At 58.2% G+C, this 17,148-nt stretch overlaps 5 protein-coding genes and 1 non-coding gene across 6 annotated transcripts; 3 read left to right on the forward strand and 3 right to left on the reverse strand.

The window, feature by feature from the left end:
- Positions 1-920: 920 nt before the first annotated feature.
- On the reverse strand, positions 921-1,002 carry GLRG_13167. Its single transcript has one exon. It is a non-coding gene; the product is annotated as a tRNA-Ser (tRNA).
- Positions 1,003-2,940: 1,938 nt separating this feature from the next.
- Positions 2,941-3,788, reverse strand: GLRG_06483 (uncharacterized protein; the record flags this gene model as incomplete). Its single annotated transcript, XM_008097168.1, has 2 exons — positions 2,941-2,991; positions 3,087-3,788. 2 exons carry the CDS (start codon positions 3,786-3,788, stop codon positions 2,941-2,943), a joined length of 753 nt encoding a protein of 250 aa, XP_008095359.1.
- A 3,186-nt stretch (positions 3,789-6,974) lies between these two features.
- On the forward strand, positions 6,975-8,193 carry GLRG_06484 (uncharacterized protein; the record flags this gene model as incomplete). Its single annotated transcript, XM_008097169.1, has 5 exons — positions 6,975-7,013; positions 7,081-7,190; positions 7,264-7,650; positions 7,727-7,966; positions 8,061-8,193. 5 exons carry the CDS (start codon positions 6,975-6,977, stop codon positions 8,191-8,193), a joined length of 909 nt encoding a protein of 302 aa, XP_008095360.1.
- Positions 8,194-9,453: 1,260 nt separating this feature from the next.
- On the forward strand, positions 9,454-9,912 carry GLRG_06485 (uncharacterized protein; the record flags this gene model as incomplete). The annotated part of the gene is made up of 1 exon (XM_008097170.1): positions 9,454-9,912. One exon carries the CDS (start codon positions 9,454-9,456, stop codon positions 9,910-9,912), a length of 459 nt encoding a protein of 152 aa, XP_008095361.1.
- A 546-nt stretch (positions 9,913-10,458) lies between these two features.
- Positions 10,459-11,515, reverse strand: GLRG_06486 (uncharacterized protein; the record flags this gene model as incomplete). The annotated part of the gene is made up of 2 exons (XM_008097171.1): positions 10,459-10,957; positions 11,025-11,515. The coding sequence occupies 2 exons, from the start codon at positions 11,513-11,515 to the stop codon at positions 10,459-10,461; spliced, it is 990 nt and encodes a 329-aa protein (XP_008095362.1).
- Positions 11,516-14,401: 2,886 nt separating this feature from the next.
- On the forward strand, positions 14,402-16,957 carry GLRG_06487 (uncharacterized protein; the record flags this gene model as incomplete). Its single annotated transcript, XM_008097172.1, has 1 exon — positions 14,402-16,957. One exon carries the CDS (start codon positions 14,402-14,404, stop codon positions 16,955-16,957), a length of 2,556 nt encoding a protein of 851 aa, XP_008095363.1.
- Between the last annotated feature and the right edge of the window lie 191 nt (positions 16,958-17,148).

Genomic DNA, 17,148 nt, shown 5'->3' on the forward strand with positions numbered 1-17,148 from the left:
TGTTCCCCCTCCCATAACACGTGCACATCTTAGGATACACACGCCCGCGGTCGCGGGGCTCAATTAGTCGACTGGCAAGGTCTCTCTCTACCACATCTGGCGTCCCGCGATCGTGCACGACTCCACCCATTGGGTTACAGCTTTGCATGTTTGAATCCAGCAATGTGGAGACCTCAACTGAGCTGGGTTGCAGCTCACTATAGCTTCAAAGCGAAAGGTCACGTGCATTTTGTCTTAATCACGGCGGTAGCATTTCATATTAGGCCCGGATGGCCTTTTTCATATTGTGGTCGCAAGCGAGCTAGATCTGACGTCCGTCCGAGACGATAGAGTTGCTCGGAGTGGCAAACCGCATGGTCGGCACAGTTACGAACGGGGGTTACAGAGAGAGAGAAAGAGAGAGAGAGAGAGAGAGAGACAGAGAGTCGGTAAAGGAATAAATAAAGACGGGTTCGCGGGCCAAGTGAAGTGCCGAGCATGGCCGGTGACGCCGGACTATTGGTCCCGTGCGAGGTCCGAGATGACGGTTCATGACGGCGCCGGTTTCGGCACGGGGGACCGGCGGGGCGGGTTTGGGATGTGGCAGGCGTGGCGCGGTGCGCGAAAGCTATTATTCTATGGATTGAGTTTAGGCCATTTGTTTGTATGCCTTCATCGACAGTAGTAAGCAATACACAGAGCAAATCGAGCTTTGGTGCTGGCCGCTACGCCAGTGCCTTTCGAGAATGGAAATAGATAAATAAATAGAGAAGAAGGCAAAGGAAGGGAGAAAAGGTCACGCGCAAAGGACCGCGGACCTCGGTCATTTGGGGCTTAAGAATGTTCATTCGTGCCATGCAGCAGAATGTTGCGACTCGTACAATCCATGTTTGGCAAGCGAACAATAAAACAAAAGGTATCGTAAAACGCAAAAGATTGGTCGACGTTGGCCTGATTCGAACAGACGCTCCCGAAGGAACAAGATTTCTAGTCTTGCGCATTAGACCACTCTGCCACAACGCCGGATCATCCCTGTCGTGTGGGCAACTGGGAGTGGACATGCTCCATCCTGGTGATAGTCTTGCTCAAGGACCTTTGTCATATGGCGTATCACGAGCCACAGCAATGCACTCCATCATCGCACCCCATGCACCGTAGCATTCGCCGCGGACGAGCCCGACACCGCGAGCAAGCCGGGCCGTCCTGGCCTCGAGCGGACGTGGAACGGAGGTGGCCCTCGCGTACAAGTACATGGTACGTCGATGCAGCAATGCCACGACTGAAACGTCTTCCAGGATTGGGCCGGCGCTGTTCTGTGGAATTGGCCATCACGGGCACAAACCGCTCGGCGTTGAAGGTCAAGGGACGCTAGAGATGACGCTCAGGGTCCACGTAGAGTCCATCAGTAAGCGAGCGCTGGGCGCTGCCGTCATCGGGTCGTGACTGAGTTTGGCGGGATCGACACCCGCCGAGTCTGTTGTCGTTTCGTTTGCCGAGTCTGTTGTCGTTTCGTTTGTCTTTTTCTCTTCTTTTTCCCTTTTTCTTTTTTGTTCTCCTGGATTAAAGCCTATTCCTCCCAGTTGGACGAACCCCTCCCCTCCCTCTTCCCTACACCCATCTGATGTCGTGCTCGCGTCCAGGTGGGTGTCGACTAGTTCCAGCCTAAAGCTGTAGGGCTACTGCGACGGCTGACTCGACGACGACACGGTGAAGGAAACAAGGACAGAATCGACGACAACCCATCGCTGGTGTATAAGCCGCGTCATCCCCGTGAGGGGGGCGGGGTCGACGGCGTTGTTCAGCTCAGGCTCCGAAGGCAATACCGCCGCGACCCCCGGCCTGGCGCTGCCAACACCGGCTTGCGGAACAAAGGGAATGCTTGCTGTCCGGTCAACCCTCTCCAAAAGTTTCGGCATCTCCTCTCCCGTCTTCTCCCGTCTCTGCTGTTTCGAGTCGCGCTTGGCAGAGACGGGGGGTTTGCTTGCAAGTGCAGACGGATCGGACGCGAGTACCGAAGTCGCCTTTTCTCCCTCTTTTGTTTTCTTCTTTTTTTCCCCCCCTCCCCTGCTTGCTATCGCTTACTCAGTATGCTATCGATGAGAAGCTCTAGCCGAGGAGCGGGATGCGACACAGGGTCTGGGGAGGGTGATCTGCATGCCTTTGTGGAGATGTTCTGTTTTCTGCTTATAACCGATCTCTCCCCCCTCCCCCCCTGCCTCTTAGCTGACCGTCGTTAAGAGCGATCATATCTTGTCCGGCCCACTGCCGTTACTACACACACACACACACACACACACACACACACACACACACACACACACACACACACACACACACACATCACTCCGGACGACGCCAAATGACGGGACTCGTGGGCGTCGTTCGGTTTGGTAAAGGCTAAAGGGAGCAAGTTTTGCGCATCATGCGATGGTGGAACGCAAGTTGGGATGCAAAGCTGGGGAACGTCGGCGCTTGGGTCTGTGATGGGACCAGGAACGGGTCAAAAACAACAAAGGATTCGGACGAGACGACGAACTCTACCAGGACGTCAACACCGCACTCTGCCCGCCCAAGCGAACTTTACTCGCATCGCGGGCCTGCTGCTCAGGGAAGATCTTGGCCCTTTTGCGTTTCACACTAAAACACAAATCGTCACGGTGTACGCGTCGAAATCGGGAACATGTGATGGTGGGAGTTGGTCAAAAATACAGTTTATATAAACCAAGTATTGAACATGGGAAGAGAGGGGGAAAAAAAAGAAGAAGAAAAAAAGTATGAACTTTATACAAGAACATGAGTTATCCTGGGGGGGGGGGGGTTTTCCGCCCATGGTTCCTTGCCCATGGCGTGAAAACCTTTTTTTTCCTTTTGGGCACCTGTTTCCGGGTCGTCTCGTCTTCAAAGACGAGAGATAAAAAAGGTTGACCTGTATTCCTTCTCTCGGAAACTCTAAAATGAAGTTTAGATGCGCTGGCGGAGGGCCCGCTTTGCGGAGCGACGCTTGTTGCAGGACTGTATGGAGCAAGGTTAGCCGGTGTTCAACCATTATCAAGTGTTTCCGGGAGGGCGAGAGAGCTTCGGACGCTGGGGGGCGGAATAGGACTTACGCTGGGCTCATCAGAGGCGGCGGGGGTGGCGGGCTTGGTGGCGGCGGGGGCGGAGGAGGTCACGAGAGTGGTGGGCACGGCAGCAGAGGGCGCGGGAGCGGGAGAACCAGAGTCAGAGCCGGGGCCGGAGCCGGAGCCGGCGGAGGTGAAGTCGACGCAGGACATGTAGGTCTGGCCGGCCTCGCGGGAGTCCCACCACCACTGGAGGACGCAGTTTCCGGCGGTGGCGCAGGTGGCGGGCAGGGACTCGGGGAGGGTGACGCTGAAGGCGGTGTTGTTGGCGGCGACGCCGGTCTTGGTGCTGGCGTAGTTGGTGAAGGAGATGAGGGGCGAGCCGATGATGGAGTTCTTGGCCGTGTCGACGACGGAGACGTTGGCGACGCCGGTGTGGGGCGCGCGGATCTCGACCTTGAAGTCGATCTTCTCGCCGGGGGAGAAGCTCTGGACGTTGGCGGCGTTGTCGGCGAACTTGTAGCCCTTGCAGAGGTCGAGGTCGCACTTGGACGCGTCGAGGTTCTTGCCGGCCTGCTGGGCGAGGCCCTGGATGTTGCCAAAGGGGTCCGACTTCTCCGTGTTGAGGAGGGTGCTGCCGCAGGCCTCCTCGAAGGCCTGGCCGGCCACGCGGGGGGTGGGCGAGGTGACCTTGCCGTGGGCCGAGACGGCGGCGGCGAAGGAGAGGACGGCGAGAATCTTGGCCTGCATCTTGGACTTGATTTCGGGTTTCTTGTTCGAATGAATGGGAGGACCTGTGGGTGGTTGAATCGAGGTTTTTTGTTGACTAGCAAGTTATGTGTACGAAAAGAATGGCTTGTGGCTAGCACAGCGTGAAGAGAGCGTTGTGAATGAATGAAAGTGAATGCAAGTGTTCGAACGACGTTGGAATGGAACAAGGAGGTCAGAGGGGACGGCCGACATGTCGACGGCGGCACGGAGGACGCTCTTATACGGTTTCGCCGTGGTCAGCAACGTATATTTCTCGCCCCATCCCCATGCCGTCTCTTTGCATCGTAATTCCGTCCCATCTCGTCATCACTAGGTACTCCTCCTCCTCCTCCTCCTCTTTCTCCCTCCCTCCTTGCTGCAAAGTCTCGCATGCTGGGGCGGTGTCATGACGGGCCCAGTACGGGCTTAGGGTACGGACCCCCGGAGGCGTAATCTATGTAAGACGGCTTATCGCGGCCGAAGCTTTCGCTCCTCTACAAGCTTACAGGGGTTGTTCGCTGGTAGATGACGCCCGAGGGTCAGGCACAATACACCAAAGATGAAGGCTCCCGTCAGCCCTTCAAGGGCCACCGAGGCGCGTCCAAGAGACCGGGGGAGGGTGGAGGCCATCCACGCAGGCCGAGAACATGATGTGGCAGCCAACGGCCCCCGGTCCGCCTCCAGATCCAGGGAACGACAGCGATTGGGCGTCCGGCGAGCAGGGCACCCGCAACGGGCAACGGTCGTTGGGTGTTTAATTTGAGTGAGGCTCGGTGGGACACGCTGCTTGCTGTTGGATCCAGATCTTCTCGTCTTGGACTCTGTGGCCTCCTCCCCCCTCTCCCTTCACTAGACGCCTTTGTGGCATGACCCCTGCATCGCCATCATTGCTCCTGAACCGGGGTTTATCGCTGAAACGGCGCCACCACCACACATCTCTCAGGCGGCGGCCGCCCCCCCCCTCCCCCCACACCACTTTCATCCTCTTCCTCCCCCCTCTTGTTGATGTGCCTGGAGTATCAGTGTGTCGAGTTCAGAGATCCTTCCCGCCTCTAGTCGCCGCGGTTTGTTCTGGATCCCTCCATTATCATCATCCCATCTCGGTTCACCAGCTTGGTTGATCTTCAATGGGGCTTTGATGAGGACTATGCCCGTTCCGAGCAACTATGTAAGCGAGAAACAAAAGGTCGACCGGGAGAGTAGGGAAGATGCCTTTTCCCTCCCGGGAAATAAATAAATAAAACGGTGAGTCGACTATGCAGCCGTCCTGTTTCAAGAGCCTTCCTCCGAGGGGGGTTCGAATTCCACTGCTCATCATCGCAGGCCAGTGAATCCGGGCGCTTCTGCACTTCCCCTCCCTTACGGGTCGTGGCCTTTGCTGGCGGCCCTTGGCCCTTTTCTTTCAACCGTCGGCGGCCAAATCACGACAACCCAAAGGCTGGCTATGTCGGTCGTCTTTTACGCGCGCTATGTGGCCGGTCACCCACAAAGGACGTGCATCTGCCCGTCTAGTCCAAGCGCTCCATCTTGGATAGACAGAAAGAACTACGGATAGAGGAACTCTCAAATACCCCGGTGCAACTTGGATGCCAGTACGGATATGGCGACTCGGTGGCGGTCATGAAAAGAAAAAACCCCGTCTTGGATATCGCATCTCAGCTCGGCGTATCTCTTGTCATCAACCTCAGACCGGACTTCGCCCCAGTGGACCCCACGGCCTCTGCCTGATACGGCCTCCATTTCGCAGTGCTTCTCGGATTTTCACGTAGTCAAGTCTCGGATCACGTCCCCGAGGCTTGCATTCGCTCCGCCACTCTTCCAGATGTGAGTGCTAACATGACGTGGGAAAAGGGCCGTGGCAGCAGCAGCAGCATGCCTTTTGCCTTGTCGTTTATTCCTCTTGTTTTCTCTCTCCTTTTTTTCATTCTTCTCTTTTTTTTTTCCTTCTCTCTATCGCCCGGTTGTCAACTAAACACATTTGAGGATTCATCCCCGTGCCCACATCGTGGATCCCGCGCAGGGTCATGGGCGCTAAACCTCTAAACCTTGCGCCGCAGAGCGGGCCTGTGCCAGGCATCTCAGCCGTACGATTGGGCCCCGGTATAGTACTCAATTTCTGTCTTCAGGTGAGAAAGATGGGGAGAGGAGTCTTGGCGGCTCATGCGACGGAGGACGTAGGAGATGCTATGCACTCTTGGACGCTTGGGAGGTTCCTACTATGTAGACAAAGGGGTGAAAAGCTGCAGGGCAACACTGCCTGTCTCGTATTGCTGATATCACAGCAAAAAGGAGCAAGTTCGCTGCAAGCCGACACAAAGACCGATGGGCAGGCATGTGGACGAGCCGAGTCCGTGAGATGTTCTGCCTCTTCTCTTCTCCTTGCTTGGACGTGGGAGGACGAGCATTCGTGGATAGAACCCCCACTCGGGTTTCCAAGTGTGTTTTTAGTGTAATGCCTTGCTTCCGACGTTTCCACAAACCCCATCTCTTCTCTCCGATCCGATAGATTAGCAGCCACCGTGATTGGCTTGGGACAGCGGTTCCCACCGTCACTGGGAATTCCGCTGCGTCTGGAATTGAGTACGCCTGCATACTGAGTAGAAACCTAGACAGACCTACGGATGCAGTGTACGCCATCCCAGCCGCAGGTACCATACGCAGTGCGCCTTCTCATCAAAATGCCGCGTGGCCCATGGAACCGCTCGAGGGCAACGTATTGTTCAGAAAATCATACACGATTGAATGTGGTGTAATTTCTTGGCTACACGCGCAATCGATGGCCGTGGCCCTTGGATATGGATTCGCGAGTGGGACGTCCCATCAATCCCTAATGCGTTGCGGAAGAGTGTCGTCTCCCGTCTGACAAGTCCGGCAAGCTTTGCTGGAAACGGTCGGCTCGCTGCCGGCTCCGGCTGAGAAACACCGGCAGGCCGAAGCTTGTATATAAACCCGGACATATCCCCGGTCCGGGTGGAGCAGTTCAAGCCCGACAAGCCCCACCCCGCCAGAGTTGTAGCCCGTCGCTTTTCCCAAGGCGCAGATGACCGTCTTCGGGAGATGCAACTGGCATCCTCCTCTTGTCAAGCATTCAACAAGGTTGATGAAATGAAACATCATACGATGATTGAGCCCGTTCCCGGCTGGACGAGGCCTCTATGTCTTCAAGCCAGCGCTGACTTTTCAGCCATGTGCGCCGTGGCTTGCCAGAAATACTCCGGAGCCGGCGTCAGTGCCTTTCACTCGAGCGATGCCATATGTTTGTTGGGGAAGTGATTGGACGTTGCGATTCCAGGTAATAGCGACCTTCACCGTGACGGCCTTCATCACCCTCTGCCTGGCCACCTTCTGCCTCGTCAGAGGGCGTACCAACGAGGCGCGTCAATCCTTCAACCCGGTAGACCGGTTCGCCATAAAACACGTTTCCGAGCCAACGCGCCGTCTCATGTTTCGCCTCGGCATGAACCCCGACCTGCAGTCCCTCGTTGCCTCCATCGGCGAGATACCTCGTCAACACCTTCAGCGAACTCCAGCTTGTGACCGGCCTGGCCGTGCTCGTTGGCGGGATCAAAGATGTCGCCGATGGCAGCATATCGACGTACCACTTCCTGATCGTCACCGACCTTGCGTGGTTCTGCACCCTCGCCCATCTGCTCTCGCTCGCTGTCACCCGCAGCATGCGCGACAGCGTGAAGCGGACGCATCCCCGGAGGTACCACCACGAGAACACCGAGCTGGCGGCCCGCCTCGCTCGTGCGTTGCGCATCTGCTTCATGGCCGCCACGTTTTTGCTGTTGATCTACGCCTTCTGGGTCGCCGGGTACGAGGAAATCTACCACCCTGGCCAGTACAGGTGCCCCATGAAGTGCGTGGTCGATAAGCCGAAAGGGCGGGTACCCGTGGAGGATGATGGTCATCAACATGGCCCTGATGTCTCACAGCTACGTGGTTCAGATGTTCCTTAGTTGGCGCACCGGGCGTCTCTTTTGGATGGACCACATTAGAGGCTACCTCATCAACAACAAGGGCGGCCAGCCGGTCAACGTGTTGAGTCCCGAGGCCGTTTTCAAGCGGTGGACCGAGAACAAGCTATGGAAGGGACTGAAGATGTGTCTCTTGGCCGTTTGGTATTTCCTTGCCTCCGAGGTCGAGACGCTGCTGAGGCTGACCGTGTACTTTGGGTTTGGCGTGTTCTCGCTTATGGACGATGGCGCGCGGGGGGCACGAGGCAATGAAGGGAGAGGTACACCTCGAGGAGAACGACATGGTCTTCAGCCAGCTGGTGCCGATATCCCTGTTAATCATTCCATTCATGGGGCTCTTTGAGTCCTACGCGAGGCATTCCAAGGCACTCAGGGAGCAGCCCGACGCCAAGGTTCTGGACAGCTGCACCTCGGAAGGACCCTAAGACCGGCGGGGAAACGTGTAGGGAAAACGAGCAAAAGCGCGACTGGAATCGATGCATGAGGCAGGATTACGTAGCGAGCCACAACCCATAATGATGACGATGCCGAGGCAGGGAGGTTTTCACTGCATAGTATACCACGAAGTGCAGCAAGCTGCTCAAGCCGAAGATCGGATTGCTTTTATGGGGGCAGTGGGCGCGAGGAAGAATTGTCACAGCTCACGGTCAAAGCAACTTGGCGATGATCATGGCGCGCCATCCGCTTTTAGAGTTGATGAGCACATTACGGATACTTGGCAGCTGCTTCGCCTCTGCTAGCACGCCGAGCGGAAGAGTACTCCAAAGGCCTCCCTCCCACCATTCGTTGAGGAGCGTAACAATACGTGGAAATCCCCAGCTCATCAAGGCCCATGGACACTGGTCCGGCGGAAGCCAGCATATATAGGTACGTTCGACAAAATGCACCGGCCGCAGTGCACGCAACCATCCGTCCGTCACTCCGGGCCGAAGTGGCACGGGAGGGAGGGGATGGGGCTGCCTGGATTGCCCAACACAACCACGGATGTCTCGTTCCCCGGCCTTGCGCATGCCAATGGCATAAAAGCCACAAGTTCTTAGTGTTTTGGCCTTTTTTTCCCCCCTCTCTCTTTCTCTTTAATGCCAAGTCCATTCTCGCCTTTCCTGAGCGCGCCCGGCACGGCGGTGGCTGTGCGAGGCGCGCGTTCTGTAGGTCCCGGCACGAGGGGAAAGATGACCAAAGGGGCGGCGCGAATAGATAGATGTCTGGTAGAGATACGGGTTTCCCCTTCTTAGTCCATCTTCGCATTTAGTTTGTATGGGGCATACTGCTTTCTCTGCGAGGCTTTTTTTCTTTTGGGATACCTCGAGGAAGCCGTCTTACTGTACCCGGGCGTGCATGCAGATCGGAGATGGCCCATGACAGGAGAAGCCGCATACCTCAGCCGGCGAATCCGAACGAGAGGAGGCATCAGCGCATTCCTAAGCCACACGGTGACTGAATCATTATGCTGGTATAAGACGAGGACGTCTTCCCACGGGAGGCAACTCGAATATCAGACGGCTGCAGGCCGTGCTTTCACTCTATAACATCGTCATCACGCCGCATCACCATCCCGCCTGGACTCAACCAAAAGGCTTTTCCGCCAGTATATCAACCCCCCCCCCCCCCCCCGGTGCCACGACACCTCTCTCTCCCTCTCCCCGCTAGGTCCTTAGCCAACTTCAAACATCATACTCACAAACATGCGTCCTTCCACCCTTGTACTCGCGGTCCTTACCGCAACAACCAACGCTGTCCAGGCGCCCAACCGCGCCAGCGAGGCCCGCGCCGCCGCCGAGGCCGCCGTCTTGGAACGCCGTGACCTCAACGCCTGCAACTCGGTGGCGACGTCCCTCCTCCCTAGGATCACCGACGGCGCCCCCACCGTGCCCGTCGACGTGGCCGCCTACCTCGCCCTCTCGGCGACCATCACCGACCCGTGCGTCGACCCGACCATCACGGGCTCCATCGGCTCCGCCTACTCGACGTACGCCTCGTCGTACACCTCCTGGCGCAACGACCACCTCTCGGACTTCCGCGCCGTGTGGCAGGCCTGCAGCGACGTGCCGGGCGTCACCGACCTCATCTTGCCGACGGGGACGGGACAGTGCAGTTCCCTCGTCGCACAGATCACGAGCGCCGGGCCGACGCCTGAGCAATAACGGTCAGAAACAATTATAGCCGTCAACAACACAGACTTCTTGATGTACTGGAACGCGTCGCGTCATGTGTTCGTCAGCCCTACACTCTTGCAAACCATAGGTAAGCAAGGCCGTCTGGTCCACCCGGCCTTAGTACACCGTTACGCAAATGCATGCGCGTACTGCATCCCAAAACGCCGCCAGCACGGGACGCCAGCAAGCAGCATTCACTCGCGGGAAAACGGGTATTACAATCAGAGTCTTCAACTGGGTTCTTTCATATGTCGGGTATGACATGCTTGGAAAGGGTAATAATGATTATGACCTTGGGGGTACGGGTTTCACGGTGTTTTTCGAGAGGCTAGCGTCAGATGAGATAAATACCTCTTGAGGAGGATTGCAGTGCGATCTGAAGTCGTCTGTCAAGACTCCGAATGCGCCAGTTCCTCGTGGTATCTCTGTACTCCGTCCACGACATGTCTTTCAAACAGTCGATATTATCATTACATATCGTCCAAAACTACCTACAAGAATCTTCACCCCCTCAAAATAAAATGAAAACCTCCGTCATTGCAAGATGGCGAAGTTCCAGTTGGCCACCGCCGGATGTGGCTTCATCAGACCCCTCTTGAGCCAGCACCGCAGCTGGGCCTCCCCGTCGACCATGACGTTGCCCCACGAGACGCCGGTGCACTGGGCGGCCTTCGCGCACGCTTCCATGCACTCGCCCATGCTGACCGCCGCGACGTTGAACATGTCTATGGCCCCGTCGCTGCCCGAGTAGTCCACCCCGCAGACCCGGAGGAACTTCTTGTCGGAACCGATCACGTGGTAGATGGTGTTGTCGGCCTCTGGGCAGATGGAGTTGGGGCCGGAAGTCGCCGTGGGGGACGCCGTCGTCGTGGTCGAGCTGGTTGTCGACGTCACCAGCGTAGTAGTCGCGGCCGTCGACGAAGCTGTTTCCGATGGCGCCGAGCCCCTGGTTATCGATGAACTTGTCACCGTCGGAACGATCAGCGGCTTCGTCGGAGACGGCACCGTCGTCGCTGTAGTAGTTGGTGAGGGACTGGGGTTGGTTTGCTTGTTAGTCGAGGCACACGCGGAACTCGATGGAAGATGATTCAGAAACGAACCTCGTCGTTACGGAATTCTCATCCGACTTGCTGGCATTCTTCCCAGCACCCGCGTTTAAGCCCACTCCGACACCGATGCCGACCCCGAGGGCGATCAGGACGATGAGCCCGATGAGCAGCCAAAACGCCCCCCGCCTGAGCCCGCAACACCCGGGCTGTCTCCCGGGCTCGCTCTCGTCGTGATCGAACACGCTCTGCCGGTAGGCTAGCGACCGCGACACGGAGGCCTTCTCGCCGTCGGGCGGCGGCGTGCCCTCCCGGTAGAATGTGAACTCTTCGTGGTTCATGGGCGTCGGGTCGTCGCCGGCCCAGTAGACGCTGGGGATCGAGGCCTTGCCGAAGATGGACCCCTTGCCGCTGCGGACGGTGGGCGCTTTGCGCAGCGACGGCACGGCGCGCTTGGCCCGGATGTCCCTGGGCACGATCGGGTCCGGCTCGTCCGGCAGGCGAGGGCGGTCGTTCATCATCTCTGTCGTCGAGCGGTCGGACATCGAGTTTCGCCTCCCCCCCCCCTTCACAGTTCCCCCTGCCTGGGCTGCGAAACCAAACTTGAAAGGATGGCGGGCGGCAAGATCCTCGAAAGTCTGGTTCGCTTGCGTCGTGTCTGAGCTTTTTTCCCCTCTGTGTTACGCGTGCACATCCGGCACATTCATCTCAGTCTAGCCGGGACGCGAGAGAGAGAGAGAGAGAGAGAGAGAGAGAAAAGAATGTTCGCAGAGCCGAGTCGATTTCCTAGGTATAATGAAACGAGCGTGTTGTATTTTGTTCCTCCGTCTTCACCCCCTCCCTTGCTGCTTTTCTACCTCTTCTTCGAGGTCTCTTTCTTGAAACGAGTGTACTGTGATTCAAAAGGACTGAATGGGCGCGTCCCGGAGCGCAGATGGGCTGCGCTGCGGCGATGGAAACTGGGCCAGCTTCGCCGTGTTCCCGATTCCCTGTCACGTCAAGTAGGGCCAACGGCGGAAACGAGTGACGCCGGTTGGATGGGTATGGTTGAACGCAGGATGGAACAAACTAAGCGAACGAACGAATGAATGAATGAAGGAAATTGAACAAAGGTAATTCAATGTAAAGGGAGAAAGAGGGAGGAAAGGCGAGGAAGAAACGAAAAGTGGACAAGGACGGACAGCTTCAACTACCTATCACACGAACCCATGATCCCTTCAAAGATAGAGGCTCCTCTTCCCCTACTCCCCTACCCTGGGCGTCTCCATCAATAAGAGCCTATATAGAGTCCCCCAAAGTGGTGTTACCCCTGTTGTGATAATTTCCCGGACCTGGGGGATGGTGTGACGGGCGTTGGAACTAACCCGCTTTGGCACGTCCAAGCAGCTCGCCCCATGGAACGGCAACATTGCGCGCAGGGATCATCTTGGTATTCTGATAGATCATCGGGGGTCGCCACGATGGTCCAGGTGAGGTATCTGCATGGTATTGTATTGCTTTCTGACAGTTGAAGCGGTTATCGGCAAAACACAAGTCCAAATAGTCCGAAGACGCCAAGATGATGTTCAAGAAAGATGGGCTTGGTCGGCAGCTGGAACATGCATGCATGGAGGAAACCGACGAGCTGTTGGTTTGCCACATGTATGGGAAACAACACATTCTTTTGGCTCACTCATTCTCCCGCGGAATGTAGGCCAAAAGAGCCGATGAAGAGCACGCTTGGCGGACTTGTTCTTCCCCAACGGGAATAAGGCCACCCATCGAACAGGCATCCCTATCGCCTCCCCCCCCCCCCGAAAGCAGAAACCGAAGAGATAACCAAAGGCTAGCATGCTACGTGCGTCAGCCACCGGGCCTGCAGAATAGACCTTACCATTAGCGTACTGGCTCGACGCCAAGGAGTCCTCGGCGTGGGCGCCGGAGGTTTTGTCCTTTGCGCCTCTCTCTCTGTGCGGGTGTCTTGCCCTACGGAAGCGTAGGTAGAGCAATTCATCATTTTGCCAAGCACTCTCACTCTCTTTCTCACTTACTTACTCACTCTCTCACTTACTCACTCTCATAATCAACCCCTCACCCACCCCCCTTGAAGGCTTGTGGTGGCCAGTGCTTGAGTGTATCGGCGCACAAAGATCATCGATGAGCACACCCTTTCCTTTTTCTCATCCGAAGACGCGTTCCGTGCATGGAGCTGTTGAACACCACACCCGGTCCGCGTGGCTTTCGGCGCGCTTTTGCCTCGCTTCGATCGCTTCCGCTCTCACCTAGCAGATGCACTGCACTCGGAAAAGTCGGGTGGCGCGAACCCGAGTGGCCCCCCATTGAGTCTAGATGCTTCAGTCATATTACGTCGTTTGATACTGCGGCAGGGTAAGGTGAGAATAGACCGAGGCAGGGAGCAAAGGAGAAGCAACGGAAGAAGAGGAACTGCCGGGCATTGGAGGGGGGAGTCTTGTTTACTGGATGATGGTTGCTGGCTTGTGCGGAGGGTAAACTGGCTAGACCAGCCCAGTTCGCGACTCATGAAGGGGCCGTTCGTCTCGATTTTCATCCCAACGATGCCCCTGCGAGCTGCCCAACCTTCAAGATGTGCCATGGAAAAACCAGGGCACGGTGGAAAAACCTGTCTTTTGGCTTCCAGAACATCACAAACAGCAACAACAGCCGCATCTTGACGCCCAACAATCAAACTCCCACGCCCGAAGCAGCATGTTCGCAGCCAACGCCCCTGTCCAAGTCCCCCGGCCGCCTCTACGGAAAGAATTCCCCGAAGCCATGGAATGCCACTTAGATTCTTCTACGGTCCGCGCTCAGAAAGCCTGAGCGTTTTCGGTGCCCAGTTGCTCTCAATGCCTCTCTGTCTCTCCCCCTGACGCCGAGGGTAAACAAGGCCTCCTCCCATTGCAACGGGAAATGAGAGAAATGCCAAACCGGTTCTGCCCTGCCCAATACCCCTGTGAAGGTCTCTCTTCTTTCCCTTTCTCTCATCTCCTCTCCCGCCATCTGTTCCAGGGCGATCGTTGTAAGTCGGGCATGAGGTGGTGTGGATCGTCTCCACGGGTGGCCCGGCATTCCGCCCATCGGGCACCAACTGGGAGGACGCTCCCTTCCATGAGCTCGGCAACAGTCGAACTCTCACTGGAAGCTTTCTTTTAACATGCACCTCGTCCCGTTGCGGATGCACGCTGCATGATTCCCGCAAGACCTTTCCTTGTCCTTCTCTATACCTAGTCTTAAGAGCTTCCCCCCCCCCCCCCCCCCCCCCATTGGGCTCTTATTTGTTCCTTCAAAGCCTGTCCTTGCCGTCTCCTATTATCTGGTACAAGGCCAGATTAGATAGAGATTGAAGTCATCGTCGTCTGTCTCACCCGCACTGCAACGGAGTCTGTGGGTACACGCTAGAGAGTGTGCAGTATCGGCCCGCCATTGCAACCATGTCCCACCGTCCTCCCACGTCGAACCCGGCGCGGAGCTCGCGGCCCCAACCGGTCACGAAATCCGGCTCAGTACCAAAGGCCACCTCCGACACATTGGCGGCACCAAAGCCTGTCCGTCCTATCTCGGCAACACTCCAGCCCCCGACGGCCCAGTGGACGGGAAATCCCAGCCCATCTTCTTACACCAGCTTCAACGTTCCTCCTCCTGGGAGCCCGGCACCGAACGCCAACGGCCCATCGGCGCCCCCGAAAATGCCGGCCTCCTCGCCCGGTTCTTCCGCCGCCGACCGTCTGTCCCAACTCCGTAGCCCGGGACCCGGCGCCATCACCAGCTTTCCTCCTCCCCCGCCAACGCCGCCCCAGAGAGAAGCAACATGCCAGTTGCCCAAGGGGACCGCACAACCGCCGAAGAAGACATCTACTTCAGCGACTAACACCGCCGCCCGGGCTCAGGCTAGTGTCGCCAACGGTGTCTGGACGCCTCCGGAGAACGCGACGAGCCCCGTGGAAGCAGCCGCCGGGGCCAAGCAGCGGCCTGGGGTCATCGACTTGGACAACCTAGAAGAAACCCTCCAGAACCTGCGTTTCGCACCCTCCCCGATGCTGTCCACCATCTACTCCGTGCCGTCGACCCCCGGCGATGAAATTTCCACCCCTGACTTCCCCACCAGCCACAGGTCGTCCTGCTTTACGCCCCCATCCGCCAACCCTACCCCGGAACCCATCACGCCGGTGGACGCGACCCCACGAGGGCCTCTGCCGATGATCAAGGAACCCATCATGTCGCCCACCAGGCCGCGCGCCAACTCCCGTAGAGCCAGCCCGCCCAGCAGGAAGCGTGGACGCGGCGTGGTCGCCTGCATCAACAGCCCCGCCACCTTCTGCACGACGTGGTACACCCACCCGACCGCCCCGGACTTTCCCATCTGCTCGAGATGCTACGAGGACTACCTCGTCGGCACCCGTTTCGAGCACGATTTCCGAGGCAAGGTATGCGACGACAACAAGCCCCGCGTATGCCGCTTCAGCAAGCCCCGGATCAGAGACCACATCCTCCGAAACACCCTCGCCACCGGGCGGATCGAGGACCTCGTCAGCTTCCTCGGCCACAGGAGCACCATCCCCGACTGCAGAGGGCTCGACGGCGTCATGGGGGGCCAGGGGGCCAAGTGGTTCCGCCCCAAGAACAACGCCGTCCCGAACATGGTAGTCTGCCAGGCGTGCTTCGAAGACCACATCCAGCCCTACCGCTTCGCCGCAAACTTTGAGCCGGCCTCCGGCCAGGCGCCCACCGACGTGTGGTCGTGCGACCTGTCCACCCCGTACATTCAGAAAGTCTACAAGACCGCCGCGGCCGAGAACGACTGGGCCGGCTTCACCAAGGAGGCCGTCGCCCGCATGACCATGCCCGCCTGCGCCAAGCGGCAGAAGGTCACCGTCGGCTCCCGCAGGTGGTTCACACCGGCCGCCACCGCCGCCGGCGGCGTCCTCATCTGCGCGGCCTGCTACCACGACCACATCGTCGGCTCCGGCGAGGAGCGCAACTGGCGCGACGCCGGCCGCGACAACCTCGCCTCCCGGTACGGCAGCCTGGTCTATTGTATGCTGGGGCACTTCAACGTCGGCGTCGCCATGTCGCGCGCCGCCGAGACCGGCGAGTTCTCCGTCTTCTGGGGCGCCCTCGACGCGGCGTGCAACGAGGACTTCTGCAGCCCGCAGGGGATCAAGGACGGGAAGTGGTACACCTTCCCGTCCCACCCCGAGGAGTTTAGCATCTGCGCCTCGTGCGTGGCCACCATCGCCGAGCCCCTCGGCCTCTCGTCCTCCCTCGTCACCAAGTGCGGCGTGTCCCCCGGCACCACCATCCTCTGCTCCTTCAACCCCGCGAGCCCGCGCTTCGCCTCGTACATGGGCAAGCTCCTCGAGGGCTTCTTCACCGCCGACACGCAGCCCCTCGAGTCCTACGCGCTCGAGTTCGCCAGCCTGCCCCTCTGCCCCCGCGACGAGGATTTCCAGAACCGGCGGTGGTACGGATGGAAGGACTGCGCCGTCTGCCCGTCCTGCTACCACGAGTTCGTCCGCGGCACCGCCCTCGCCGCCTCCATGCCCTTGAAGGGCGACATGGTCCCCTCGAGCCTCATGTGCGAGATGTACAGCCCGCGCATGCGCGGCCTCTACGCCGACGCCTGCGCGCGGTCCCCGCCCGACCCGTCGGAGCTCCTCAAGGCGTGCAAGGCTCGCCGTGCCGTGTACGCCGAGACCGTCCCCGCCATCAGGGAGATGATCATGGAGGCGCAGGCGGCGCTGGGCCAGCAACGGATGCTGAGCACGATGGGATCGGCGAACGGCGGCGGGGCCATGGGACAGATCCAGGACGTCGCCAGGCAGAACGCCGCCGCGTGCGGCATGCCGGCAGTCGGGTTCGGCTTCTCCAACCACTTTGAGATGCAAGGCGCCTCGTATGGGAAGCAGGCGAACTCGATCCTGGCCGAGTCTGGGACGCGGGCGCTCGTCATCAAACAGTTGGAGAGGAAGTGGAGGGAAGTAGAATAAACGGGGCGGGCTGAGCTGGAGTTGGAGGGAAAAAAGGAAGTCTTTTTTTCAAGTTTTCTTAACAAAAAAGTGTATTCCCTTTGTTTTGTTTTGTTTTGTTCTTCTAAAAAGAGAGATACCATTTGAAATTCAGAAACATCATCCAAACCCTGCGCTCCATCTCAAGTCATGGCCTGTTTCGGCCTTGGTGA

Source organism: Colletotrichum graminicola (assembly GCF_000149035.1).
Source record: "Colletotrichum graminicola M1.001 genomic scaffold supercont1.24, whole genome shotgun sequence".
Taxonomy (NCBI): Eukaryota; Fungi; Ascomycota; class Sordariomycetes; order Glomerellales; family Glomerellaceae; genus Colletotrichum; species Colletotrichum graminicola.